Consider the following 27741-nt stretch of genomic DNA (forward strand, 5'->3'; position numbering starts at 1 on the left):
TCAAATTTCAATTTTTAGCCTCATCTTCTGTCCAAAACTCCAGACCCAGCTAATAAGCTGTCTTCCACACTTTTGCACTTGGATGTCCCATAAATGGCTCAAAATCTATACCATCTTTGTAGGTACCCCAGTGAGAGACTAAATGTCTCACTCTACTGCTTTGTCTTTCTCTTCCCTCTTCCATTTTTTGCTCATAAAGTCCTGCTGGATTTTAGTTCAGAAATGTCCCCAATTCATCCTGTCATCTCCATCGCCATAGCTGCTGTGTGACTTAGTTCAGACTCTCATTATATCTTACCTGGATTGTTACATCAGTCTCCTACCTAGTTTCTTTGCCTTCAATCTTCCTGTTTTAAAACCCCTTCTATGTGGCCATAATCAAAGGTGTCTATCCAAGATCAGGCATAATTATACCACTTCCTTCCTTCAAAACCTTCAAAGGCTCCACATTGCCTTAAGGATCTAAATTCTTAGACAACTCAGAGAGCCTATCATAATCTGGCTCCAACTTCCCTTTTTGGCCTCATCTCCTATAAAACTCACCCCTCTCACCCTAAATGGGCCTTGTCTGTTTTAGCCATACAGAATTCCCATTCTTCCCCCAATAAACCATACTTTCTCTCTTTGCATAGGTCAGTCCAGGATCTTCTCTCCCAACTTCTTGTCCATGGTGCTCCTTCACCTGGAAGTTCCTATTCTGTATTCAAAGTCCAACCCACTTGTCCCCTCTTCTGAAAACCCTTCCTGGAGCCTTCCAACCACTCCCTTGACCCTGCTCTCGCAGTACTTAGTCAATATATCTATTATAGCACTCATCTTGATCTCTTTGGGGGCAAGGATGAATGCCTCACTGGAGTGTGATAGGTCTACACCTGGTGCCATATCTGTCCCTGTGAACACAACCCCAGCCTCTGAGTATTGCCTAGAGCCTCAGCCACTCCACACCTCTTCTCTGGGCAGTGCTCCTCAGATTTCACTTTGTGAGAGAACCCCCCCCGAGTGCTTATTTCATGGGCACATTCCCCCTTCCTTCCCACAAAATATTGGTTCAGTAGTAGTCAATGCATCTTGGGTGATTGTTCAGAGACAGTCAGCAATGGGAATTGATCGTGGGGCAAATGGACCTGGGTCTGGAGAAGGGAGCGAATGGAGTTCATTTATATTCTGGGATTGCCAAAAGATATGACAGAAAGGCTCTGCATTCAACTTGATTAAACCTATGCGGGGGTCCATGCCAGGTGTGCATGAAGACGAATTAAAAATATTTTCTAAGTTCTAGTCAACTTTCAGGATCTAGTTCAGTGTCCTAAATTACAATACTTCAGGAAGCCATCCCAGCTTCCCAAAACTGGGCTGACTTGTACCCCCATAAGTTCAAGGTTGTCCTCAGCAGGGCTCTGTATTCAGTGCATGGCGGCTGCTGAAATGTCGTGTACCATCTGTAACCACAGTGTAAGTTAGGTGGAGACAGGGCTTGTGCTTATTCATCCTAGTATGCTCAGAATGTACCTATTGTGGGGCTCCTAGTGGGTGTTTCGGAAACAGTTGTTTAATTGAGTGGAGCAGTCCTTTCGTACCTCGGGCGACCCAGCACATTCAGTCAGTATGTTCGCTCCAACTTCTACAGACTGACTCAACCGACAGATTCCGGGCCTCTGCGGAGGCCGAGGTGGAGGCGGTGGAGGCGGTGGAGGCGGCGGGAGTGCCCGACTCTGCGCCCCGGGGCCTGTGGTCCACGTGCAGGAGAAGCTCCCCGAAGCAGAGACAAAACCCGCGGTGGACTCAGGGAGGCCTTACGGAGAAGTGACGTGAAGATCAGTGGACTTGGCACATGAAACGGGATCCAGGGGGAGGGAATCAGTGAGCGGAGCAAAAGTGCAGGGTATGGCGTGGAGGAAAAAAGAAGAAAGTTAACAAGCTGGGAGGCCGGTGGGTAAGGGACTCCTCCTCGGCCGCCTGGGGGCGGAGGCCGGGGGTGGGCACCGCCCGCGCACCCCTGGGCGCCCTCGGGGAGAGCGCGGGGAGGGGCGCTCCCTGCCCTGGGTCCGCGGCGGTGCGGGTCCTGCTCCCGTCTGCCCCGAGGCCGTCCCCCCCCCCCCGCCCCGGGCCCCGGTGGTGTCGGCCAGGCGGGGGCGGCCCGGCGCGGGGCGTGGAGCCGCGGGCCCGAGGGGGATGAGTAACCCTCGGCGGCGAGCAGGCGCGGCGCCCCGGAGCGTGCCAAGTTCCAGCCCGGGGCGCGCGGGGCCGGAGCGTCCGGGGTCGCGCCCGAGGCCGGGGAGGGGCGGGCGGCCGCACCCGCGGCGGATAAAAGGCGGCGCGGCCCGGGACCCGCTTTCTCCGCGCCGGGCCGGGCCGGGCGTGCGGCGCTGCTCGCGGGCGGGCCCGACGCGGGAGCGGGAGCGGGAGCGGGAGCGGGAGCGGGCGGCGGGCGGGCGGGGCATGGCGGGGGCGGCGGGGGCGGCGGGGGCGGCGTGCGCGCGGCCCAGCCTGACCTCCATTTCGTCGGGGGAGCTGCGCAGCCTGTGGACGTGCGACTGCGAGCTGGCCCTGCTGCCCCTGGCTCAGCTGCTGCGCCTGCAGCCCGGCGCCTTCCAGCTGCGCGGCGACCAGCTCGTGCTGCCCGGGCCCGGGGGCCCCGCGGCGGCGCGCGGCGGCTTCAACGTCTTCGGCGATGGCCGCGTGCGCCTCGACGGGCAGCTCTACCGCCTCAGCAGCTACATCAAGAGGTGGGTGGCCTCGCCGGGTCCCCGCGGAGGCCTCCACCAGGCTGTCGTCCCCGGGACCGGGCTGGCCGGCCTCCCGCCACCCCTCCCCAGGGGGACCCCCCATCTTTCGTGCCACTTCTAGGCTCGCCTCATTGCAGAGGGCACCTGAGGGTGCGTGGCTCCTGCAGCCTGGCCTTTTCCGCCCTCTGCGTGGCATCTTGCAGCTGCCGCTTGAAGCCGCCCGGGAGGGCATCAGGGCAGGCGCGTGGCGTAGGGCTGGGTGGGGAGCTGAACTGGGGGGTGGTTTTCCCTTTCTGGCTCCTTAACTGGGTCAGATGAGCTCAAATCGGGACACACCCTTCAGGGGATGTTTGCAGAGGAGAGATTCATGCCCTGGCTTTGGATTTGTGGGGAGGGGAGAGGATGCTCAATTCTGGGTATTGTTGGCCTGATCCAGTGAGGAGACTCAGTGAAAAAGCGTGCAAAGGTTCAAAGTTTCCCATCTTCGGCCTGCCTTTGTTTTCAAAAAATAGAGAAATAAAAACCATGCCTGAGAAACAAACGAAGCCCCGTGAAATCCAACCCGGGGCCATGTGGGCTGTGATGTGGGCAGGTAAGTTCTGGGAAATAGGTGCAATGAGTGTAGCTTCCAGGATTCTTGCACAGAGCTGGGCCCAAACCTCATTTGATGGCGAGTGCCCAGGATATGCTTAGCTGTTGTGGCCAAAGTGTCTGAGGCACTTCGTAGCAAACTTGCAGCCAGCAGGCTGTAGTCCATCTGAAGCAGGCTTTGATCATCACGGGATGAAGGAAGACGAAGCCTCATGCTGGATTTTACACGGCCTCATGCCTTCCAGAGGTCACCTTGTACTTGTGTGTGGAGGGGGGTGTCTTATACTTGTGCTGCCAAACAGTGTCGGGAAATGGACAGCGCAGTCTAGAGTTTGAATCAGAGATGAGTAAGCTGGCCAGCTAGGAGGATATAAAGCCTTTGCTACTGGGAAGGACAGCAGCACTGTGGTATCCTGTAAGTGGGATGGATCCAAGGAGGGCAAGCAAACAAAATGAGATATTTAAAATGCCTTCTTCAAAGCTGCTTTTCCACACAGAGAGAGTGAGGGCTTCCAATGCCTGAAAAACCATTCTGCAGCAAGAATTTCTTCCTTTTTCAGTGGATTGAATATTCTAACCCGCATCAGGGGATGATGGGAGGAACGGAGTTAGAAATCATTATTTGTGAAGATTTTTTTTTAAAAAAAGAAAAGGTAACCATTGTATTTGAGAACAGAGTATGAAAAATTCAAATGTCCAGGATTTTTAAAAAATTTTTTATTTATTTATGATAGAGAGAGAGAGAGAGAGAGGCAGAGACATAGGCAGAGGGAGAAGCAGGCTCCATGCACCGGGAGCCCGATGTGGGACTTGATCCCAGATCTCCAGGATCACGCCCTGGGCCAAAGGCAGGCACCAAACCGCTGCGCCACCCAGGGATCCCTAAATGTCCAGGATTAATTGAAGCCATAGGTTAGGCTTTTGACAGAGCCAGCTTCCTCAATCTTAGCAACCAGTGCGGCAGAATTTAGAATGTCGAAGTCTGGTCATTAAACTCTTGCTTTGAACACCTCCTACACAAAATACTATTAAATAGCAGTGGTCCCCTGGCAGTGAAGAGGAAATAAAATAAACAATGACCAGGTGACACACAGCAGAATGCAGTGAGGATGCAACCACAAGGTTCTCATTGTCAAAGCAGTTGAGTGAGGGCCTTTGGACCCTGAGACATAGCGAGGAACATCTGAGAATAATTAGGGTGGTAGAAGGAATGATCTGTCTTTCTCTCAGGGGACGTGCTGTGGCATGTGGGAAGTAGGCTTTTATAGGTGTGTGTGCAGTCCTGAAGGAACCTGATCTAGATGGAGAGAGCATTCTAGAAAAGAAGGGAAGACTGGGTTGTGGGCAACAGGGAGAGGTTTTGTCTTCATGTATCAGAAGGTGGGCACATAGTCAGAATGCAGACATCAGAGTTGCCTCTCAGATCTGCCAAATTTACCCAGCTGTCTTTGGCTTTGGGGATAACATCCAGCTTTCTCTCTCAGAACATTACTCCAAAGCAGTGATTCATTCGCTTGGATCAATAAGAGCCAGGGTGCATATTTATTTTCTGCATCTATGCCCAATTCAACATTACTGCCACTGTCCTGCTGGACAGCAGTTTTGGCCAACAGGGCATAGTACTCTATTTCAGACTTCCTCAAGATTGGGCAGTTGTTGAGGATGACCAGTTCTGCTTTGCCTTGTAAAACATCACCATCAGCTTGAACTCCAGCACGTACTTCCCACTTTTCATGTCCAGTTAGGACCTAGAGTTGATGGACTCCAGCAACTTTTTCATCTTTTCTGCAGCCACCGCTTTCCTACTTTAGGTGTGGAATGGCCTCCTACCAAGAACAGCTGTCAAGATAGCCAGGGCATGAGAGAGGCAAGTAATGATTCTTAATCATTTTAGACTACAGAGCTTTTCAGAATTTATGTAGGCCATCTCTCCCAGAGGCATATATATGTGCTGATGTTGCTAACTGTCCAGGTAGTTTATGAGTGAGCTATTTGGATCCAGCTTGAAGATCCTTGTTCAATTAATTAATTTAGTTCTTTTTTTTTTTTTTTCATTCAACAATTATTTCTTGGTGTGGGTAAGCTTACAGTGTAAACAGCATTTCCTTTTTGCAGCCTCAAAAATGTGTGCTGTGTCTTTCATGAGGTCCTTTCCTCAGGAAAAGGCTTAGGACTGTTGCCCCTGACATTCATATGATTCACTCATTCAGACAATAAGAGGATGATGGGAGGATGGCTTAAGTTATGCTGATATGTCTTCTGATACTTGAACATTTTGGAAATTCATCTCTATTAAATAAACCTAAGGGAACTTGGGGTGGCCGGGAGGTTTAGGGATGGCCACCAGGGCTATAGAGCTCCTGGGAGACTTCTTGAAAAGTTTGTCCTAACTTGGGGAGAGTGAATGGCAAGATCTTTATTGTTCCTTTTTTCTTTCAAGCTCATAATTTCCATCTGTGTCACAAACAAAATCTACATGGAACACCCAGTGTAAATAACTAATAACGCACACACATTTTTCCCTGTGATGCGATACAGCTGCTTAGTGAGATATAGTGGCACGTGCTTTGCAAACAGGTGCACCAGCCTTCCTTTCAGGGGTCCCCTGAGCACGACGGAGGCTGTTGGGGTGATAAACACAAGTACACCATAATAGTGGTGCCAGCTCCTGTTTACTCGAGTACCAAGAATGGCACAAAGTATTCCACAGCTGTTACTTCACAAGAGCTCACAAAGTTGGCACTCGTGGTATTTCCCTTCTTTTTATAGGTGAGGAAATTAGGACTCAGATTAAATAACTTACCTAAGCAAGATGCTGGTGAGTAGTAGTGGTAGAACCAGGTCTTCTGTGTGGCCTTGGCTAACTGTAGGCCTGTGCTTGCAGCCAGCTGCCTCGAGGCTGAAAGGATTCTGGCTTAGTGTAGACAGAGGCAGCTTTCTCACACTTCTCCCAAATCAACACCTAAATACCGGGAATTACAGCAGACAGAAGGCATCTTACATATTTAGGTGAAAGGGGAGGGTAAATCCAGTGGCCTTGAGGAAGCCACCAAAAGCAGAGGTGTGAGCTGCTCCTTCCCATATCCGACCCAGCTGTTAGCTGGTGACAGGGACACCTGCCTGGAGCTCAGTCACCCACGGCAGGGGGTGCAGGGGGCAATGGGGAGACACAGGGGGCAGGTGAGGAGGAGTCAGGGCTGGAGCCTGGGGAGGCCTTGCTCCCACCCACCAGGGGAAGTGTTGGGCTATGTCTGCTGACCCCTAGCTCACCTTTCTGAGGTGACCCTGATTGCTGATGGGAGGCAGAGAAGCAATTGCAGCCCCATTTGCAATGTGTAGTACTGGGTGGCTCCCATACGGTCCTTCTGACTGGTCCTCTGCCTTGATCCTGGTGTCTGAGTCTCAGATCTGGTGACCTGCCTGGGACAGCAGCCCCTTACTGGGACGTGTAACAATAACGGTGAAGTAATCATCATTTACGTGTGGAGCTATGGTGTGCATGAGATGCAGCCTAGAGTTAGTGTGGAGCAGCATTGGGGGCCGGGACCAGACTGCCTTGGTTTGAATTCTAGTCCTACCGCTTACTAGCTGAGGGCTTCGGGAGATTTCTTAATCTCTGTGACTCAGTATCCTCCGTGTATAATGGAAATAATAGCACCGACAACCTTACAGGGTTCTTGTTCAGAATTCAAATTTATAAGGTCCTTAAAGCAGTTGCTGGCATGAATGAATCACTTGACAAATGTTAGCCTATAATATTATTAAGCAGCCCCATAAGCCAAGTGGCTCACACACATGATTTAATCTGTTAGCCAGCCACCTGATGAGGTACCTTTTGTTAGCCAGATTTTACAGGTGTGGAAATTAATCTCAGCAAAACCAAAAAAAGCTCGCTGAGGTCACAGAGATAGAAATGTAACCCAGATCTGATGATTCAAAAGCCACGTGCCATTACTGCCTTCTTTCTTTAGGAGCCTTGCTCTGGACTTCCAGCCATTCCTTACCCTCAGCTCACCTGGTCCTTGCCAAATGCCCGCCTGCAGGCCCCAGTGCAGCCACTTGACAGTCCCCAAGGCTTGGCTAACCCATGACGTGACTTCTGCTGGGGACGCCTCCCTCTGGCTTTGGCCCACTCAGTGATGGGACATTTGGCCCAACAGAACAATTCCTCTTGTCTGTCTCAGCTCAGTAAATGGTTCTAACTCCAGACCCCTCCTGTCTTGCTCTTTCTTATTTAAATAACTGGAGCTGGAACACAGGAAGGCAGAGAGCTATGCATTTCTTTGGCATTTGCACGTTTGAATCATTAACTAGTTTGTAAGCCTCTTAATGGCAGAGAAGGACCATGTCTTAGATCAGTGCTTCTCAAACTTGAAATAAGCATGCAGATCCCCTGGGGATCTTATTAAAACACAGTTTTTAAGTTGAATAAAACTGAGGGAAGCCCAGGACTCAGCAGTTTTACCAGTTCCTAGTTGATACCAATTCGGATAGTCCAGTGACCATGCTTTGAGCAACAAGGTTTTGCCTATCATTTTATATCGAAGTGGTGCATTTTGTAGTGTCTTTCTAATAGAGTAGATGCTTCTTGAAAGCAACACTATTTCTTTTTGCTTTTTTTATGTCCCTGGAGCTCAGCGCCTATGCTTAGTGCTTATGAGTAAATGTATGCTTGAACGCATCGTTTCTGCCCCAAGACCCGGGGTGGCAGTGGGGGTGGGGGCATGTACTGAGCATCAATAATGAATGAGTGAATGAATGAGTAGATAAACATTTGTGTCCTTGATTCCAGTCACCAGACAGTAGAGTGAGAAATCAGAAAATTTTGTTTAATTTCCCTCAAGTAGGGGCAGAGGGAAGAGAGGAAGTGAAAGAAAAGGACCATCTGACAGCTCAGGCTGAGGCCTCACATAAAGCTGTCAAGTTAACACTGGAAACACAGCAGGGCCATCCTGCTCGCTCCCAAGGGCAGAATGCTTTTGCTTACTGTCACAGCAAAGGATTATGAGCTATAAGCAATTTCTGGACCTTCTATGCAAGGACAGTTTCCTATGTGTTCCTCTTTTTTTCTGTGCTCCACGCTCCGTATTTTTTTAAATCAACACACACACAGAGACACGTACGCGCACACACACACCCTCAGATGGAAGCTGTAGGTTTGCATTCTTATTTGCCTCTGAGCATTAAATCACCAGAGCCAAGGGAAATTTGGGGCAACTTTTCAAGAATTGTGCCAGAAATGATGTGAAACCTAAAGGAACCTCCAGAGAAAGGTAGGCATCTCAGAGGGGAATGATCTCTCAGCCACTCTAGATTTGCTAGAAGCAAAAATATAGTGTTCTTTCTTGGTCTCCTCTTCCAGGTATCACCTTCATTAAGCTTTGCTTTAGCCTTCCACACTGAAAAATGGAGGAAAGAAATTGGAGCAAGGACGGAGAAACTCTTGCTCGTGTATTTTTCAGATGCTCATGTTGTCTTTTTTCCTGGTCACTCACATGAACACAGTCCTGATTGTGTTTTGCAAGTTTATAGAACTTCACCGTATGGCCAGCAGAGTTGGCCAGGTTTGAATATACTAACCATGTTTGTTGAACATCTACATGGGCTCAAGAACACGTCTCTATTACTTGCACTGCATTGAGTCCTCTCACAGGAGATATTGTTATTATCCCTTCTACAGATGAGGGCACAGGTTCAGATGGGTTAAGTAACTCACTCAAGGTCACAGTGAGCTGTGGCTCTGCAGCTGAGTTCATACAGCCAGTCAATTAGGGAATGAATTATATCTTCTTATTTCGAATCACTATGCATTGTGTCACACTGTATCTGCCTTTCAATCTTTGGTTTGAAGCCAAAGTTTCAGCCTAGAAGCATCTTGAGGCCAGGGTAAAAGCAATGAAGAAATGAGAGTTTAAAAGAGCTCTCTTAAACCCTTTGCTTTTCATCCTTAATAACTTCAGCAAATATAATAAACATCCAGCACACAAGAAGCAGTACTTGCATTAGTAATTCAGAAATATGCATGATTAAAGATGAAATAACTAGTCTCTAATGTCATCTAGTAAGGTTCATCTTAAAACAAAGCCAGTGATTCAATGTCAGATACTTAAATACCTGTGAGACTTCACAACAGGTCCTCAGTCTTTTTGTATTTTAGTGACTTACATACACAAATTTTTTAACAGTGAATTCCAAAGAATGCTCATGTTTATTAATTTCACTGGAATTTCCAGGTGTTAAACAATTGTACTGGGAGGCTGGGAATGATGAATTAGGAAGGTATTTCTTATTTGTGACCTGGTTTAAATAGAGAGTTCATTAAGTAGGGATCTTGCCACAATATCTTGTCTGTAAATTCTGTTACGGAGATCTTGTATAAATAGCATTTTCACACATCTGTGGCATCCTGATAACTGACATGCTCTGTGGTGATGTTTACAGCCCCGTTAAGATCCTAAAAGTGCCTCTAAATCATCAAAGAAAGATTAAATTATGTCGAGCATAGTTTTAATATTCAGGGCATCTTATTAAATTCAGACTCCGAAAAGGATGACTCATGTATAGGCTATATATTAAACTAATTGCGTGACTATCTGGAAGCCCCTCGCCACCCCTGGCCTGATACCCCTACTCTGATCATGAGAAACAACAGCTCTTGGAGCCTCAAAGCATTCCACAAAACCCGCCACAGAATTCTGGGGAAAACTGATTATTTTCCCAACCAGTGGTCATTGTTAAATTGAGATTTTCATCTTTTCATATAAGCTGTGGATTCATCAGAATAAAATCGATGGTCCCTCTGATTGGATGTTGATTGGTCTCACAGGCACAGGCAAGTACTGCGCTGTCATTTGCAACATCAGAATAGTAATTGGAATGGCAGATTTTCCAGACAGGCTGTACACCAATGCTGTGTGTGCACCCTAGAGAATGACACTCAGACCATGGATATTGAGAGAGCAGAGGAGTCAGCCTGAGGAAAATGTTTAAGTGACTATGAATTAACTCCATGGTGAACAAGGCAGGAGAATATGAAAATCTGCCTTGGATGGGACACAGGTGGTACGTGACTCTGCCCCAGCATCATGCATCTATCTTGTTGGTGTTTACTGCATGCCGACTCATCCTTTTCTTCTTCCATGGCTATAAGACTTTTCTTCCTTTTTTCTTCCTCTGTGCCTCTCCCTGTACCCCCTGCTACCACAGACCTCACTGGTTCTATGCGGCCTCTCCCGGGCCACTCTTGTCTGCCCGTGCGAGGTCCTGGACAGTTGAAGAGATGTGATGGCAGAGGGGCTGGGGGGACACAGGGAACCCCTGTGCTGCCACCTTCTACCCCAGCCCCATTTCACAGGCCCTGAGCCCCTCCACTGTGATAAAGCATGTTTGGTGCCTACCTGGTGCCCAGCCCATAATCAGGACCCAGCGAATGCTGTTGAATGAATGCATGAATGGGAGCAAATAAACTCCAAACATGATGATCCTCTTTCTCCGCCCTTCTCTTTTGCTTCCTTTCTTCAGCGCCTTTTGGCAGGTGGCCAGTTAGGACAAAAAGGAACAGGAACGTTCTCTCCCTGCTGATGTGGAACATGAGGACTAGTCCCCTTCAGGTGTCCCACCTCTCCCCATTCTCACTGGGCCCTGTGCTTAGGTGAGGATGAGGGCAGGAGTGGACATCGGAAGAACCATACAGAATCCCTGGTCTGCATTGTCTTCCACAGTCCGTTTCCTTGTTATCTCTGCTGGTCCCCCCCAACCCTTCTTCCTAACACCTGCCCTCCTCACCTCACCCCTGAACATGAACAACCGCATCCCCTGCCCTCCTCTGGAATACACGAGCCCTGTATCCCCTTCCCCACCCCAGGACGAGCCCCCTGACCACCCTCAGTGCCCCTGGCGTGGGAGGCAGAGGCTATATTAAAAGCCTGGTGAAAGACAAGGCAGGAAGTGTTTTTGAGGCCCCACCAGGGGTCAGGTTTTAAAAGCTCTCGAAATCAGGTCTGACAATCCCTGAGAAAAGATAATGATACAGATTACTAAGAAACCAAGCTGGGAGACAGACAAGCCGAAGCTGTGGTTTTCTGCCTTGGAGGGGTACGTAGTCTCCCACGTGCTCCCGCCCCACACCGGGGTCCGGGTCTGGTTTGCTGGGCCCTCTGAGCGGGTTGTGGGAAGTGGGACGGGGCCGGTGAGAGGCCTGTGTGGTCACAGCTCCCTGCAGCAGGGCTCCCTCCAAGGCTGTGATTTTCATGTCAGGCACCGGGCAGATAACAAACCAGAAAGCGACTCTTGAGCTGTCTCTGCCGGTGACTAGATGTAAGAAGCAAACACACCACAGCACAGCAAAACAGCCTGTGCTGTCAGCCAGGCCAGCCATTCACTCTATGCAGATGTGCACAGCTGTGCCTGTCCGTGGGGAACCAGTCCTGTGTTGAAGAGGGACAGTGGCAGACACATTCTCCAGCTTGCTGGGTGCCATTCAGCCTGCCTGCGTCCGTGTGGTGTCTGAGCTTGGGTGTGGATCAGAAATAAGCCATCTTCTCGAGGGAAGCCGGTTTGTACTCAGATCTCTCTTTTTATCAACAATGCAGGTAGAAAGACTACTTGGAATATTCATAAACTAGGAGGAGATAGCTGACATGCTGAATGACAGAGTCAAAATGCAAAAAAAAAGAACTTCCCAGGGTGGAATAATGAATGAAAACCAAAGAGGTGAAATTGAATAGGATCATGGGCAAAAGTCCAAAATTAGTCTGGTATTTTTCTTTTCTTTTCTTTTCTTTTCTTTTCTTTTCTTTTCTTTTCTTTTCTTTTCTTTTCTTTTCTTTCTTTTCTTTTCTTTTCTTTTCTTTTCTTTTTTTTCTTTTTTCTTCGTCGCACAAATCTCAGGATCAGGGAGATATGAATTAGTTCATATGAATATTGGTTGATTGTGTAATTTATAGAGGGGCTGGGGTCTTATCTCAGGATTAGAGGACGGAAGAGGGGAGGAGAAGAAAAGGGAAATTTTCTTCGGAGAAGACCTAACTTATGCCACTTGTAGAGCGTAATTTATTCTCAATCTGGAGAGACAGAGAGCTCTTATTGCTTCAAATAAACTCTTATAGCCCAAAAGATAGATGGTACTGGCCATCATCTAATGAGGGCTGCCCCTGAGAGCCAAGCATTGGTGCCAGGCTACCCTAAAGACCATGGCCACCTTCGGCTTGTATCCTGATCTCTCATCTGACCAGGGAGGGGAATTATTTATATGGTACAAAATATGATCGCCTCCATGGGACACATTTTAGGGAGCCTCCCTTGTGAGATCTGTGGATATGGCAGGCCCCTGTCCAGTACATCCCTTCCTGACCTAGATGGGAGGGTGTATTACGTTTACAATGATCTCTGCTTTTTTCATAGATATGTGGAACTGACCAACTACTGCGATTATAAAGACTACAGGGAAACTATACTGAGCAAACCAATGCTCTTCTTTGTTAACGTACAGACCAAAAAAGACACCTCGAGAGGTAGGTATATAAATATTTTTGGCTTGATTCTGCCTCTTGGGGCTGTGGACTATGGCAGGCTAATGAGGTAGAAGTTGTGCATGGAGTGAGCAGGGTGGATGTCAGCTGTGAATAGGCTGGGAGCGAGAAGCCTGGAGCGTTAGACCATCTGAAGCACAGCACAAGCTTGCAGAACCTTTAAATGATTTGAGGGCAAAAGCCATCTGTCTCTGGGTTTTGTCTTATATTCCCTGTCTAGGCAGGAAGTGCTATCATGTTCCGAGTCTGCAGGGGTTGCCAAAATGACTGGAATGATGGTGATATATAATACTTTGCACCATGTAACAAACACTTTTGTTTGTGAGGTGTACTCTCAGGTCATTAATTGACACAGCAGCCCTGCAGGGCTTTCATCCAAGGGGGAACATTCTCGAGCATGAAACTACTTTCATTATTATCACATGATTTCATTATTATTATTTTTGTATCTAATAGTTTCATTAATTATTACTATTAATAATTATGCTGGGACTGAGGTATAAAATGGCACTGACCCAAGGGCACTATGATGCATAGTCATCCTACCTATGAGGTGCTTATACCCATTTTATAGATAAGGAAACTAAGGTAAAGAAATAAATAGGAGTTGTAGATGCTTTTATGTTTCATGCTGTGGTCTTCAAATTCTAATTTTAGGGGTACATCTTCATTGTTTCTTCCAAGAAATCAGAATAACTGCTAACAACTCTAACTCCAGTTCCAATATGGAAATGCCTCCATTTTTCCTTCTTCCTGCTTAGTGTTATGTGGGGGAAGTCATGGGCATATTGCTCTGTGATAGAGACAGAATTTCATAATTCTACTTCTAAATAACATTCTTAAAATGAGTCCAAGGTAATAAGAAACCATCTACAAATTCCAAATAGACTTTCTCAAACATTCATTCTCATTCAGATTCGGTGGAGTTGATTCTCTGTTCATTTCATTCGGAATCATTCAGATTCTCTGCTCACTTGGTAATTCAGTCACAATGCTCTCTCGGCAGGAGGGGCTGGGAACAGAACACAAGGTAACAAGCGGTGCTTGTTAGAGCATCTGAGCCCCTGATGTTATTTGGCTGATGATGACCAGAAAGCCAGAGAGTTCTCCAGCAATGTAATTCACAGACATATCAAGTACACCTCCTGCGTCGATCTCTCAGGAGGAATCTGAGGAAAGAATAAGAGCCTCTCCATTTTAGCATTTTAATGAAAGTGCAGGGAATGGTACAGGAGGTATTTGTGGATTTGTGGGTGGCCTACAAAAGGTACACAGTTGTATGACAACTATCATGGAGGGAGGTACAGAGACCTTGTGCTGTGCAATTGTGAACAGAGCCGTGAAACTAAGAGCTTCTATGACACAGAAGCTTAAAATGGTCAAATTTAGATTATGAGAATTATAAGTGAGGTAACGCATCCAACCTTGCTGCTAAACTGCACTTTTGTGCAAATTAGAAAAAGCCACCAGTAACTTAACACAATCTACTAATCCTTCGCAGAGGTCTGTCCTAGTAACTATGCAAATAGACAATGTCTATGAATGTCAGTGGTACCTCTAGAGTTGTGCAGTGCACAACCTGCCCAACCAGCACAGTGTGGAGGGTGGTAGTCCTTGGTATCTAATGAACCTAAAGATCTTAGTTTGGTTTGTGTGAAAGTTAACTCAAGGTACCAAATAGCTTGCTTGCTTTGTTTATCTCTTATCTCAAAGAGGATATAAGAAATTTATATTTAAAATACCCCCCCCCCCGAAATGGTAATTTGAGAGAAGGGAAGCAAGGGTAGGAAAAATGAGATGAATAAGGCTAGTGGAAAAGTTAGCTCAAAATATAATCTTCAGGGATGTAAGATTCATTATTGGTGGACCACAGGTTTGGCTCTCAAAGCCAAAGCAAAATGTTCAGTTCTCAAAATCACATTATGGCAGGTCTGTAGCCTTTAAACAGAGAGTGCCCATCTATGTTATGTGTCTGTCTAGAAAAAAACACTTGACTAATTAAGTCCATGGAGCTTGATTCTGGGGACTGGAAAAGGTAAGAAAGTAAGAAATTGTTGGCTTATAGTATTTCGAATTTCCTAATGAGCAAAGAATCTCATCTTTGCCTAGATTGTATAGAATTAGATAGAATTGGACATAAGGAATTAAAAAAAAGAAAGAGGGCAGCCATGGTGGCTCAGCGGTTTGGCACCTGCCTTCGGCCCAGGGTGTGATCCTGGAGACCCCGGATAGAGTCCCACATCGGGCTCCCTGCATGGAGCCTGCTTCTCCCTCTGCCTGTGTTTCTGCCTCTCTCTCTCTCTCCCTCCCTCTCTCTCTCTCTCTCTCCCTCTCTCTCTCTCTCTCTATATATATATATATATCTGTCTCAAATAAATAAATAAATAAATAAATAAATAAATAAATAAATAAAATCTTAAAAAAAAAAAAAGGAAAAGAAAGAAACCCCAAATCAAACCACCACCAACAACAAGACAACTGTTTGCTAGGGCAGAGGCAATAGTATTATTTAAACAATGCGAAGGACTGCTCCTCTGCGGGGGATTGTATTGGGGTGAGGTGTAAAGGAGACTCAGTCTCAGATTGCCTTGATCTTTAAAACACTAGACTAGCCTTTTGCAGAATGCATGCCAGGTCTTTGGGGGAGGGAGGATGGGGAGAGATGGGTGATAGGAGGAGAAGGCATGGGGTAGCCTCCTTCCCTGGACTTGGCTGATTTTCTGCTTTGCAAATGAGGAAATGCTGGTGAGAACCAAGTTGCTGTTTAAATACCCAGTAAGACTGTTTTGGCTTTAGCCCCCGCCACCCCATACTGGGTGCATGCCATGGTACTCTGTTCTCATCTGTGACCATTAGAGTGACAGAGTGCACTTGGGGGAGCTGACTTTCTAACTGGCTGTTGCAGTATCTCAGAGCTTCCTTCACATCTACAAAGTTCTCAGGAATATTTCTAGAAATCTGGTTCAGCTGTGCAGTGAGAGTCTGAGGGGCCCATGAGGGAAGTTGTAAATGAATAAAATCTCCGAATAAGGTAGGAATCACTGCTTTATCAAATGCTGAGAAGTATATTTATGTCACACATGCACACTTCTATCTGAATTCTGCTTCCTAATTTTTAGAAAGAACATATGCATTTCTTGTGAACACAAGGCACCCCAAAATAAGAAGACAGATAGAGCAAGGGATGGACATGATCATCTCCTCGGTGATTGGGGAAAGCTACCGGCTTCAGGTAAGCTTCCATCAATCTGAATCCAGGGATGGTTAACCACACAGAAAGGGGTCTGCGCATCTTGTGCAAGGCTGAGTCCCTAGAGCTTGTTTTATTATTTCAAGAAAATAAACTTGGTTTCTAGCAACTAATCTAGAAACAATAAATGTCAATTTAACCAAGCAGTTCAAGGGCTTCAAATGGCTAGGATGCAAAAGCAAAGGTCTGTTTTAAAAAATGAGAGCCAACTGTTCAAAAATACCTGTCTGAATGAAAAAGAAATAAAGGGTGTGATATTTTGGATACTGGGGCCGTTGTTAATTCAATGATATAATTCTATAGTAATATATAATTCTGTAATATACCATTATAGTTATTTCCATGGCATTAATGAAATGCTTCTCTCTCTTTCAGTTTGATTTTCAAGAGGCAGTAAAAAACTTTTTCCCGCCAGGAAATGAGGTGGTTAATGGAGAAAATTTGAGCTTTGCGTATGAATTCAAAGCTGATGCATTATTTGATTTCTTCTATTGGTTTGGGCTCAGCAATTCTACTGTAAAGGTGAAAGGAAAAGTTCTGAATTTGTCAAGTACAAGTCCAGAAAAGAAGGAGACAATTAAACTATTCCTGGAAAAAATGAGTGAACCTTTAATCCGAAGGAGCAGTTTCTCTGACCGGAAATTCAGTGTAACTTCTAGAGGTGTGTTAAAAATTCTCAAGTACTCGAGGAGGGCAGTTAAATGAAAGGGTAGAATAATATCACAGGAGTGGAGAGTCAATTAAATGAAAAAGAAAGGTCTCTTGATAAAGGGGGAATATAACATCACATAATTCAGAACGTAAAAAGCAAGAAGTGTATGCTACCAAGAAATACAGTGACTTTTCTTGTGAGGTTCCTTAAAGTTTTGTGACAGAGCACTTACAGCATGCAGCATACCCAGAATATAATTTCAAAATATATTATTAGTTCAAATACATATCACTACTCATTTAAATATTAATAATGTAAATATTATGAAAGAATGATCCTTTGCTGATGTGCATATTCAAGGCAACAGAATGTTAATAGCGTCAGCTGGGGGAGGGTTGTACATGGTCAAGGTATCTATCTTTAAGAATATTTGAAAGGGTTCTCCAGAGTTTGTAAGACCACAAAATAATAACTCTTGAGAACGCTTTACCTAACAGATTTTAATCTAGATGCTAATATTCAGGGCCTCCTCCCCAGCAGTGCGTGAGACTTTGCAGTCTGCTTTGTGGCCAAGGCAGATGACATCAATTAAGTCTTGTCTGGGTTTGTCTTCTGCTGAGCCCATTCTTCTGTCCCGTGCTAGTCTCTGCCGAAAGCCACTTCCCTGAACCAGGACTCTTGAGGTTAATCACAAGAAGAAAAGAAACAAACAAAAACACACCAACCTCTATGAACCTGCAGTATAAAAAATGCTCAGATGTAAAAAAACAGAGTCTTCATTAGTTATATTTAATGAGAGTTGCTTCCTTCCAATATTTATAGCAAAAATGCTTACTCCTAAGAATTTCTTTTCCTGGAAGTAGCCCCTACTCCTGTGCATGCGCACATGCACTCCCTCACCCTTCTACTCCTTTTTCTTTCCCCTTTTCTCCCTGACTCCTCAGTCTCTTTCTCCCTCCTTCCTTGCTCCTCCACCTGCCACCATTTCTGTCTTTCCCTCTTGTTCTCCCCCTTTCTAACACCCTCTCTCTTTCTCCCCCTCCCTGTCGCTTTAGCTTTCTCTGTCTGGGGGTGTTTCTTACAAAGATACTTTGTGCTTTGCTCCATTGGAGCATGCGGGGGATCATACACTGATTCTTTTGGGGAAAGATTAACTTGCTGGTTTGCCTGGTCCCTCCAGCCCCACCCACTGGACTTGGCAGCCTGTGTGGGTGTGGGGTGGGGGTGGTGTGTGGGGGGGGTACAGTTGTACATCCGTCCTCCTCCCTGCTCTGCGTGTGGCTGCCTGAGATGTCCACTGCCATCCAGGGGAAACCAAGAAGGATGTGAAGTTGGGCAGTGCTTGCTTGCAAGTTTACTAGAAGCCATGCCCAGGGCCACTTGCACTCCACAGCAAGACCTCCTGAGCCTTCATTATGCACCACAAGTGGAACAGCCAAGATGCATGAGCTGCCCTGGCAGGCAGGCCAGGCCTGGCCTCTACTGGCTCTGTCCTGGTGAATCACCTCAGCTCTATCTACTTTGCCTAAATTTACCTTTGTCCTAGGCCTCTGCTCCTCAACTGTGGGCCTTTTGCCACAAGTGAGAAAACTGTCTGCACATCTGCTCTGGCCCACGGAAAAGCACCTGGTCCACGTCCTGCTAGTAGACAGACACACAAAAAACTGTTTAGCGTTTTGAGTTTTTCTGAGGAAGTCAGGATTCTCTACTAATTATTGAAATGGTTACATTGTATGTTGTGTGAGTTTTAAGTCATTGTTGTTTTGCTTTTGTTTTTGTTTTTCCAGTGACGATAATAATGTGCCTGTTACTTTTCTCAGGTTCAATAGATGAAGTTTTCAACTGCAGTCTGTCACCCAGATCATCTCTGACGGAGGCTCTTTTGGCAGAATTGCCAGTTGCAAGTGTCCTGGAATCTGAAGAGACACCTAACCAATTTATGTGATGGGCTTGAACATTCTGTGGTCACTGCTACCTGCCAGGCATGTGAGGACAGGAGGCTGAGGGGACGTGAGACGCGGTGGGAGGCAGGCACTCCAACCTGTCAGTCAACCCCTCTACTCCCACAGAAGGTTCCTGTCTTCCATTTCCGGAGTGATGCCCCGGCAGACCTGATGCAGCTGGCTTCAGGAAGGGAGGGCTTTGGTCCGATGGCCTGGAGGGGTAGCCTTTCTTTTTAACATTCCTCCAAAGAGGCAGAGGGAACAGCAGAGTCCTGCCTCCGTGAATGCTTTGCTTAGTATCCTGGCATCCAGGAAAGCTCCCTTTGAGGGACCAGTCTGACTTGGGTGTTGACTCTCAATACCATGTAAATCACTGGCCCTCTGCTTGGGACCTCCTTGTCTGAACCCAAACCCATAAAGCAGGCGGTTAGCAGTGCTATTTTCTTGTGAACATGGCTGGACAGAAAAGCCTAGAACATCTTTCACTGAAAGATATGTTTCGTTCTTAGGAGAAACATTCTAGGTAAGGGGAGTGGAGGATTGGCCAGGTTGAGAGGACGGTAACCTTGCCACTCACTGCCTGAAATTTGAGCTCTCTTGCTGTCTCTCTCTCATCAGAGTGGCCTGCATAGAAAAAGGCCAGATGATGTGGTACCAGTGACAGGGGAAGGATAATGTACATGGCAGTGTCCTCTACTGGAAGCACATTATGTCAGTTGGGTATTTTAAATAAGCTTTTAGCAATCTTAACACTAAAAGCAAAATAGAAGAAAGCTATAACATTACCACAATACATTGTTACATCAATACATTTTTCATCTCATAGGTACAATGGAGTTCTTCAAAAAGAAAAAAAAAATCCTGTTTACATATAAAAACTTGCATGAACAAATCACTACATATCCTTATAATGAGGAAGATTTATGGGTCCGAGTATAATTTTCCTATCTTTTCTAAACAACTTCCTGTATTATACATTTTGATAGCACTACTGATTGTCCCTTCATTTATATTGATATGTTGGGTACTGTATTTGTGCAATTAAAACTTTTCTTAGCATTCAACATGGAATCAATTAAATTTGTGTATGTGTGATCTTTCCATTGTGCTTTGCAGGTGGTATATTTGCCTTATAACTTACCAAATTATAATAAGAATTGGGTTTTCACAGCTACTTTCTCCAGAAGAGCTTTTTGAAGAATGGGTCTAAGAAGCGTTTGGAGAAAAGAAAAATAATTCGATCATGATCTTTCACAAAAGGAAAAAAGTTCCTTAATAAAGAAGAGGCTAAGCATTTGTTATTCAACTTAGTGCAAAATGAAAGGTATTCACAATAAAATAAGTTTTATAACAGTGCAAACAAACCTTAGGTGGATATCAAATATTAAATGCTTCCCCAAGGAAATAGAGACTCTGATCACAAAGAAGATTTTTTTGAAAGTAGTTGAACTGAGGAAAAAATGTCAGTAATCACTCCGGAATGGACTAAAGATCTGGAAGGTTACTTTCATAATTAAAAACTTTTTTTCATTGAATTAAAAGCAATTTTCACTGAATACATTCACTCATTCAGTATTCACTCAGCAGTTTTATGAACTGCTTCTAAGGGAATATACACTGTGCTGATGTATTTGTTAACATGTGTCACAAGGAAGTGATACTGAGCAATCTTTAAAATTGGTGAAAAGTATATGGGGACAGATCTTTCTGGGTAAAGGAGGCTTCAATCTGGGTATAATTGCAGCCCAATTCAGATATTTTGAAGATTGAAGATCCATGCAAATCTATGGGACAACAATGATCTAAACAATTCATTCATTTATTCAGTTCATCCATTCATTCAACTCATTCAGCAGAATGATTGAGTGCCTGCTCTGTGCAGTGCACTCAGGTGGGTCTGGAACAGAAAGATATTTAAAGTATGGCCCCTGCTTTCAAGGAGCATCCAGTCTTAGAAGATAGGTGTGCAAGCTAAGAATAATTATAAAATGAGTGCTAGGAGAGAAGTTCCAAAAAGAGAACATCTAAAACACTTAGGATACAGTTTTGGATGTAAAATTAATAACAAACTATAAAACTTAGTTTTAAAACCAATATATGAGGATTGATTTATTCAAGTGATTGATTTATTGAAGCCCTCAGTACAAGAGTCACCTTGGAGGCTATTAATTTATTCCAACAAGAATGCAAATCCAGACATCTGTAGAATGAGGAGATTTTTTTTTCTCATTACCTCATGGTTATAGTTTGATTTTTGGCTAAAGGATAACATTGCCCAACTTGATTGCCTACCTTAATTATCAGCTCGAATGTGAATGTCATTTTACTGTTTCAAATTCCCAATCTATCTTCAAAGAGCCAAGTTATGCCCCTATTTAAGAAATTCAAAAGAATATGCATCTAGTTCTGAAGGGAGTTTTTAAAGAATTTCGAAAATGCTTTAAGCAATGGCAGTGTCATTAGAATAAATTATTACTTTGAAGAAGAGAACATTCATTTGGATGGGTAAATGCTGGTATAACAGATTTAAAAGGAGTGTTCACACTTGATATTCACTACTTGAATACACTTGAAAGAACAGACAGTGTAAAGCATTAGTAATTACCCAATGGCTGGCCTGGCCCACTTAACCTCTCAAGAGTTCAGAGAAGAGGAACACAGAAAAACCAGGGAGGGCAGAGCTGGCTCAGAAGTAAAGTGACATTTGTACTGGATTGACAAGGTTTTGACGGAATCAGCAGTCTGAACTTGCTGCTATGGCTTTGTTTGGATAAAATGCAAGTAAGTTTAGTGAGTGGCATATTAGAAGCAGTACTTAGAATCTGCCCCATTGGATTGGACTGTCCTAATACAATAGAGAACATTGTAGAATTTTCTTTTCTTGAGCTTTCAATAAAAGGATGGCAATCATTCTTGACTACTTAACAACAACCCCTCTGAGTGGCAGATATGAATTAGTTGACTTCAAAAAGATCTGGGTCCGTCATGACTAATTTTATGTACCAATGTGTCTGGGCCATGGTGTCCAAACATTACTCTTGGTATTTCTAGGAGAGTATTTTTGGATGAGTCCAATATTTAAATTGGTGGGCTTTAAGAAGAGAAGAACTGTCCTCTACAATGTCAGAGGGCCTCTTAGATCAATTGAAGGCCTGAATAGAACAAAAGACTGACTTCCTCTGAGCAAGAGAGGATTCTGCACAGGTGGCCTTCAAAAATGAACTGCAATGTCCATCCTGCCCTGGCCTCCTACATACTGGCTTCCTTTGCAGATTTTGGACTTGTCAGGCTGCACAACTGTGCGAGCCAACTCCTTAAAATGAAATAAGTCTCTCCTCTCACTCTCCCTCTACATACACATACACAGACTCTATTGTGTGTCTCCCTAGAGAACCCCGAATAATACAGATTTCATTACAGAAATTGAGAAAATGTTTAATGAATTAATCAATCAGCTAAAACAAAGGAGAAGAAGCAACATGCTTTTTTTGGTTCCTTTTTTTTTTAACATGAAGATATGTGAATAATAAAAGCACTGCATACACTTAGTAATAGAAAAACTTTTGCCCAAATGCAGTAAGCTGGAGAAACTTCATTCAGTACACCCATATCCAAAGTACACAGGAGATCACCTGTGGCCTCTCGTGGGCTTTTTTTTTTTCTTTAAAGATTTTATTTATTCATGAGAGATGCACAGAAAGAGGCAGAGACATAGGCAGGGGGAGAAGCAGGCTCCCTCTGGGGAACCTGATATGGGACTGGATCCAGGACCCCAGGCTCACGACCTGAGCCAAAGGCAGATGCTCAACCACTGAGCCACTCAGGAGCCCCCTCCAAGGCTCTTGGAAGCAGTCTCCTGCTGCTGAATCTTTTACACATCCTTTGTTGGCTTGCTCTTTGAATTCTCCCATCAACTAATTTTTCATATTCCTTCTCATTCAGGAGACACCTTGGCCTATGGTAGTTCCTGGAGCAGAGCTTTGCCAACTTGATTATGTCTAGGACCCTCTTGGAGGTCTTGCTAAAGCTGCAGACTCTGAGTCATCAGGCCTGTGTTCTAATAATCTGGGTGATGCAGAATCTGCTCGTCCTAGGACAAGGCTCTGGATCTGTCCATCTCAAACTTTATGAATCTCGTAGGCATCTTGTTAGAAAAGGAGAATCTCAGGCCCTTCCAGACCAGTTGAGTCAGAATCTGTGCTCTCGAGATGCCCAGGTATTGGTGGGCATGCCCAGTTTGAGGAGAAGCATGTCTGTCTTCTCCAAGTCTAGGTCCAATCAGCTTTTTACACAGCGGCAAGCCCCATCTCTCTCCCTGCTTCATCCGCCATGGCCTGTGAACTTGGTTACTTCTCTCTTGTTTGGGTATTAACCTGACCCACTCCCTCTCCTGACCCATTCTCTCTCCTCCAGCTGGAGACTCCCTTCTCCTTCACAGCCAAAAGCTGGGTAGTTCTATCCTTGCCGTCCCCTCCATCTCCCACCCACCTGTCGCTACTCCTTCACATCACATTCCTGCAGCATGCATGTGTTTGTGCGTGTATGTACACAGAAAGAAATTTATTATAATACTTTAAATTGGAGACGACCATTTAACATTTAGCCCGTTCACTATGACTACTTTCAATTGTTTGATGATCGATTCAAGACCTTGTAAAAGGCATATATTAGTAACCTAGACGTTTTAATTTCTGAATGATTAACCTTCACCGGTAGGTGCTATGGATAACTGTGCTTCTCTTTTCCCTGGAAAAAGAGGCTGGGATCTGTATAAACTTCTGACCTGATCCCTTCACTCTGTTGCTTTAACCCACTCCACTGCTCAGGAGAGGCCCAACTTCCTAGCACAGCCTGCAGGGCCTTTTGCTGCAGTTTCCTAGGCTCTGCCTTCACTCTTTCCAGTGTGGCAATCCCATGTTCCCTGCCTCCTGGGCCTTTGCTCCACCTGGTGGCAGCTCTCCCTCTCTTGGTTTCCTCTTAGGCATCCTTGAGAACTCAGCACAGGCACTAGGAGGAGCTAGGACCAGCTCCCCAAGCTCCCATCAATATCCAGGGCATTGCCCTCAATGTCATCATGCAGCTCATTTTCAGTGCAGTGTTTGTTGGGAGGAAGAAGAAAGGAAAAAAAATCAACTTAATCATTGAAAGGGGTTGCCTCAAGCAACCCAAATTCAGAGGCAGGAATAGTGCTATACTGCTCACAATAAAATGGACTTGTACCAAAAATCCATTGTGAAACAGAAAGGAAAGCCTATAAAAATAATAAATAAGACAATAGAGTAATATCTTAGGTTTATGTGGCTTTATAATTGATAAATTATTGTTAGAATTATTCATCTTTACAGCCCGGTGAGGTGGGCACTGGTATACTCGTTTTATAGATAAATTGGGGCTCAGAAAAGTATCTGCTTGATCCCAAGGGCCCCCAGGTAGAAAGTACAAAGAGATCTCCCAACTCCCGATTGGGTGCGTGGGACCACAATTTTTCAGCTTGCCTAAGAAGAGACAAATATAAGATATTAATAAGAATTCACTCTCAACATTCTAAAGACTCACTGTTTCATTAAAAAAATTTTTTTTCTTAACTTATGTTATCCTAATGAGCTCTGCCATTTTCAGACCATAATCTGTTATTGGGTGTTATTTCTCCCATTTAGATGCCACTACTAAATCCTCGTTTAAACTCATTCCTTTTAATAACATTGACAGAACTCTAAACCTTCTAAGTGTTCCACTATCATTCATAACTATAAAATTAGAGAGTCCAAAAAATGCATTATATGTGTTCCACTATATGGATAGGACTCCTCTCAGAAAATTCTACTTTAGTTTTTAATTTTTAAGCAATGCCCTGCATACACACGTGGGATGCTTACTTTGATATGTATTCTGTGACCTTTGATAAACTCCTTTTTTAAAATGTCACACCTTCACCTTAGGTCCTACTTTGGAATAACCCCTTTGCAGAGAAGGAATGGTTGTAAATTGCTTTCTAAATATATTGCCAACGCCTCTAATGAGTACTTCCTCTCTTTTCTTTGCACCCAGGTAAGTGGCTAATAGCTATGTCCTAGCCTAGAGGCATTCAATTTTACTAAGCACCTACTATGTGTCAAACTACCAAGATTCTTGTCAAGAATACGAAGATAGAAACCCTCCACATTCTGGAAAAACTATGACACACTCAGAGGCGGAGGGGGAGGGGCGGTGAGAGACAGTTCAGTCTGTGGGAATTGAACAATTAAATTGACAATCACAAAACACAACGGTTTGTGCCAGAAACCTCCCCTGGTGAGGGGAAAGGTGTCACACACAACCCTGCCCACTCTTGTTTCCTACTTAATGCAAAGATCTAGACAACTCTGCCCACAGTCACTTAAGTTGAAAGTTAGGAACAGATGAAAATTTGCAATTGCAAATCTGACAATATGACTTTCTCTTCAACACTTGTCTTTATGCTCTTCTCCCCAGATATACAAGACAATGCACAGGAAAGCTCGTTGCAAGAACTACAGGAATACACGGAAGGAAGGAAGGATCCATATTCCTGGAAGCACAACTCTGCTTTCCGCACCCGGTCTCCAGCCTGCCTGGTGGAGCGCGCAGGCGCCTCCCGCACCTGTCGGCCCCCCGCTGAGCTGCGGAGAGCGACCCACGTCTCCATAGCGACGCGTCACAAAGCAGCCCCGAGCTGCTGCCCAGAGCACCCAGTCCAGCAGGGGCAGAGGGCACCGCTAGGGCTTCTTTTGAGCAAGAATGGCATTGCCTGGGCCCGAGGCCGCGAGCGCCTCTCAAGACCGCTTCAAGAGGCAGCCAAGTAAGGCTGCGGCCCCTGCGGGCTGCGAGCGGCGGAGGAGCGGCGGGGACGGGTGGGGGCCGGCGGGCTTTTTCCTGGGAAGGGGGTGCTCTAGAGCAAAGGCTGCTTTGGTCTGCAAGGCTCTTTGCCTCCCTCTTATGGGCGGGACTCAATTCATGGAGAGTCTGGGAGTCAGAGAGCAAGAGATGTTCATGACTTGTCCTTTACAGCCCTTCGCTGCATTTCTGCAGAACCTCTCCCTGAACCGCTCAGGTGTTTTTAAACACCCCGCAACGTGCCTAGGAAGGGATAGGAGAAAGGAGGGAATAGTGCATTTCCAGGAGAACAAGGTCAAAGACAAACCAGGTACAGAGAGGTCAGATGCTCTGAAGACAGCAGATCCAGCAGAGATCTGATCCCCATCCAGGATTTAGAGAACAGCCCAGAAAACTGGAGATGCAGAATGCAGGGGCTCCTAAGCGGATCTGCGGAAGTAGCATCCCCCCACGTAGCTGTAGCAGAGGCTGGAAACTAGGCATTCAGCTGCCACTTCTATCCAACCTTTGCTGATTTTTTTCAAAGTGATTTTGTATTTAACTGAGGTAGAGCTTTTAATGCTAATTTTGCATGCAAATGCAGCAGGTTTACAAAGTCAGCTTTTTGTGTTAGTGGAGGGAGAGCCATTCTAACTGTGATGCTAGTGGCATGATTACTGTGTAGTCAGCTCCATCCTGGCCTTTCTCATGGCAGTAATAACCCACCACAGCCCTCCAGCTGGGTAATTGTGGTTCTGTGGTGGCTACAGAGCAGTGGGAACCGTTCAACTGCAAAGTCTCTAGAATTGCAGACCCACCAGAATGAAATGCATATTTTCATTCTGTTTACCTCTTTGTAAATTAAAGATGGAAAATTAAAATACTTAATTCGTACAAAAAATATTGAAAACACTGTTTCTGTATGACGACAAGGCAAAGAAGAGAGATAGGGAGAACCTCCTCCCCAGGGTTTCCCCACTGCATTCTGTTTGAATCTCCTCCTCTCTTTCCAGCCACCTGTCTTGGTGCCTTTCACTGTCTCCTCTCTGCCTTGTCTGGGGATGTGAGTCCTCCAAGATCTATCCTTTTTGATTTACATCTTCTGTGTAGTGGCCATGTCCTACCAAGGGCTTCGAGTCTACTGAAACGTGCCAATGGCTTCCTAATTTTATGTCACACTCTCTCTTCTTCATTTTCATACCGAAGTATCCAACTGCCTACCAGATAGTTCATTTGGATGTCACAGAGGGCTAATATATACAAAGTTCCACCCCTTGTTCATCCTTGACTTTGCAGGATCAGTTAGGAAGATGCCAGCTCCTCAAGGTAAAAAGGAGAGCAGCTACACTGATGCCCCACTTTGATTAGTAAGACTCATTGATTTTGCCCCCAAAGTTCCTCTTCTAGTGGGGAAGTTTGACTCTCCATGCCTAGTCTTGGGGCTCTAATAGAGTGCCACTCTCTCTTCCACTGCTAGAAATGTCATGCTCCAAAAGGTGGGACTGATGTGTCACTGCCCAGCTTTGGTCCAAAAATAAGGTGAGGTTGACAATGACTATCCTGGGCTACTTGCTATATAGTAATCGAACTATTATTGTATATGGGCTTATAATTGCCGTGTCAGTTTGAAGGACCATCATAAATAACCGTGAACTGGTGGCTTGAAACAAAGGACATTTATTATCTCACATTCTGGGACCAAAAGGTCAAAATCAAGGTGCTGGCGTGGCTGCACTCTCAGCGGTAGTTCTGGGGCAGGATCCTTCCTTGCCTCTTGCAACTTCTGGGAGCTGTCAGCGTTCCTGACCTGGGGCCCATCACTGCAGCCTGAGTCTCTGTGGTCACAACACCTGCTCTTCTGTGTGAAATCTCCCTCTGCCTCTCCTAAGGGGGGTGAAATTGCATTTGGGCCCCACTGATAATCCAGCATGATCTCCTTATCTCAAGATCCTTAACTGTATCTGCAACGGCCCCTTATTTGGTACCATTCACAGGCTCTGGGGTTTGGATGTAGATTTATCTTTTGGGTCCCCTTTCAACCTACTAAAAATGCTTGAATTTACCATCCCCTTTAGTCCTCCCAAATACAAGGCAAACTTAGAACTATCAGGTATTGTTTATACCTGCCCATCTATTGGGCTGTTGTGAAGCTAAAATGAAATTCCATACATGGAAACACTTTGTAAAGTGTAATATAATATGCACATGCTAGCTACTG

General features: G+C 45.3%; 2 protein-coding genes across 2 annotated transcripts in view; both read left to right on the top strand.

Annotated features, from left to right (window-relative positions):
- The first annotated feature begins 1939 nt into the window (after nt 1-1939).
- Nucleotides 1940-19772, top strand: MEDAG (mesenteric estrogen dependent adipogenesis). Its single transcript, XM_025996590.2, has 5 exons — nt 1940-2726; nt 12720-12829; nt 15967-16079; nt 16473-16758; nt 18570-19772. The coding sequence occupies exons 1-5, from the start codon at nt 2173-2175 to the stop codon at nt 18692-18694; spliced, it is 1188 nt and encodes a 395-aa protein (XP_025852375.2). The 5' UTR covers nt 1940-2172; the 3' UTR covers nt 18695-19772.
- Nucleotides 19773-25287: 5515 nt separating this feature from the next.
- The window catches only part of TEX26 (testis expressed 26), a 31158-nt gene continuing 28704 nt past the window's right edge, over nt 25288-27741 (top strand). Inside the window, exon 1 of the mRNA XM_072722436.1 lies at nt 25288-25509. Coding sequence (XP_072578537.1) covers nt 25449-25509 — 61 coding nt within the window. The 5' untranslated portion in view covers nt 25288-25448. The remainder of the gene's footprint in view (nt 25510-27741) is intronic.

Source organism: Vulpes vulpes, chromosome 9, assembly GCF_048418805.1.
Source record: "Vulpes vulpes isolate BD-2025 chromosome 9, VulVul3, whole genome shotgun sequence".
Classification (NCBI taxonomy): domain Eukaryota; kingdom Metazoa; phylum Chordata; class Mammalia; order Carnivora; family Canidae; genus Vulpes; species Vulpes vulpes.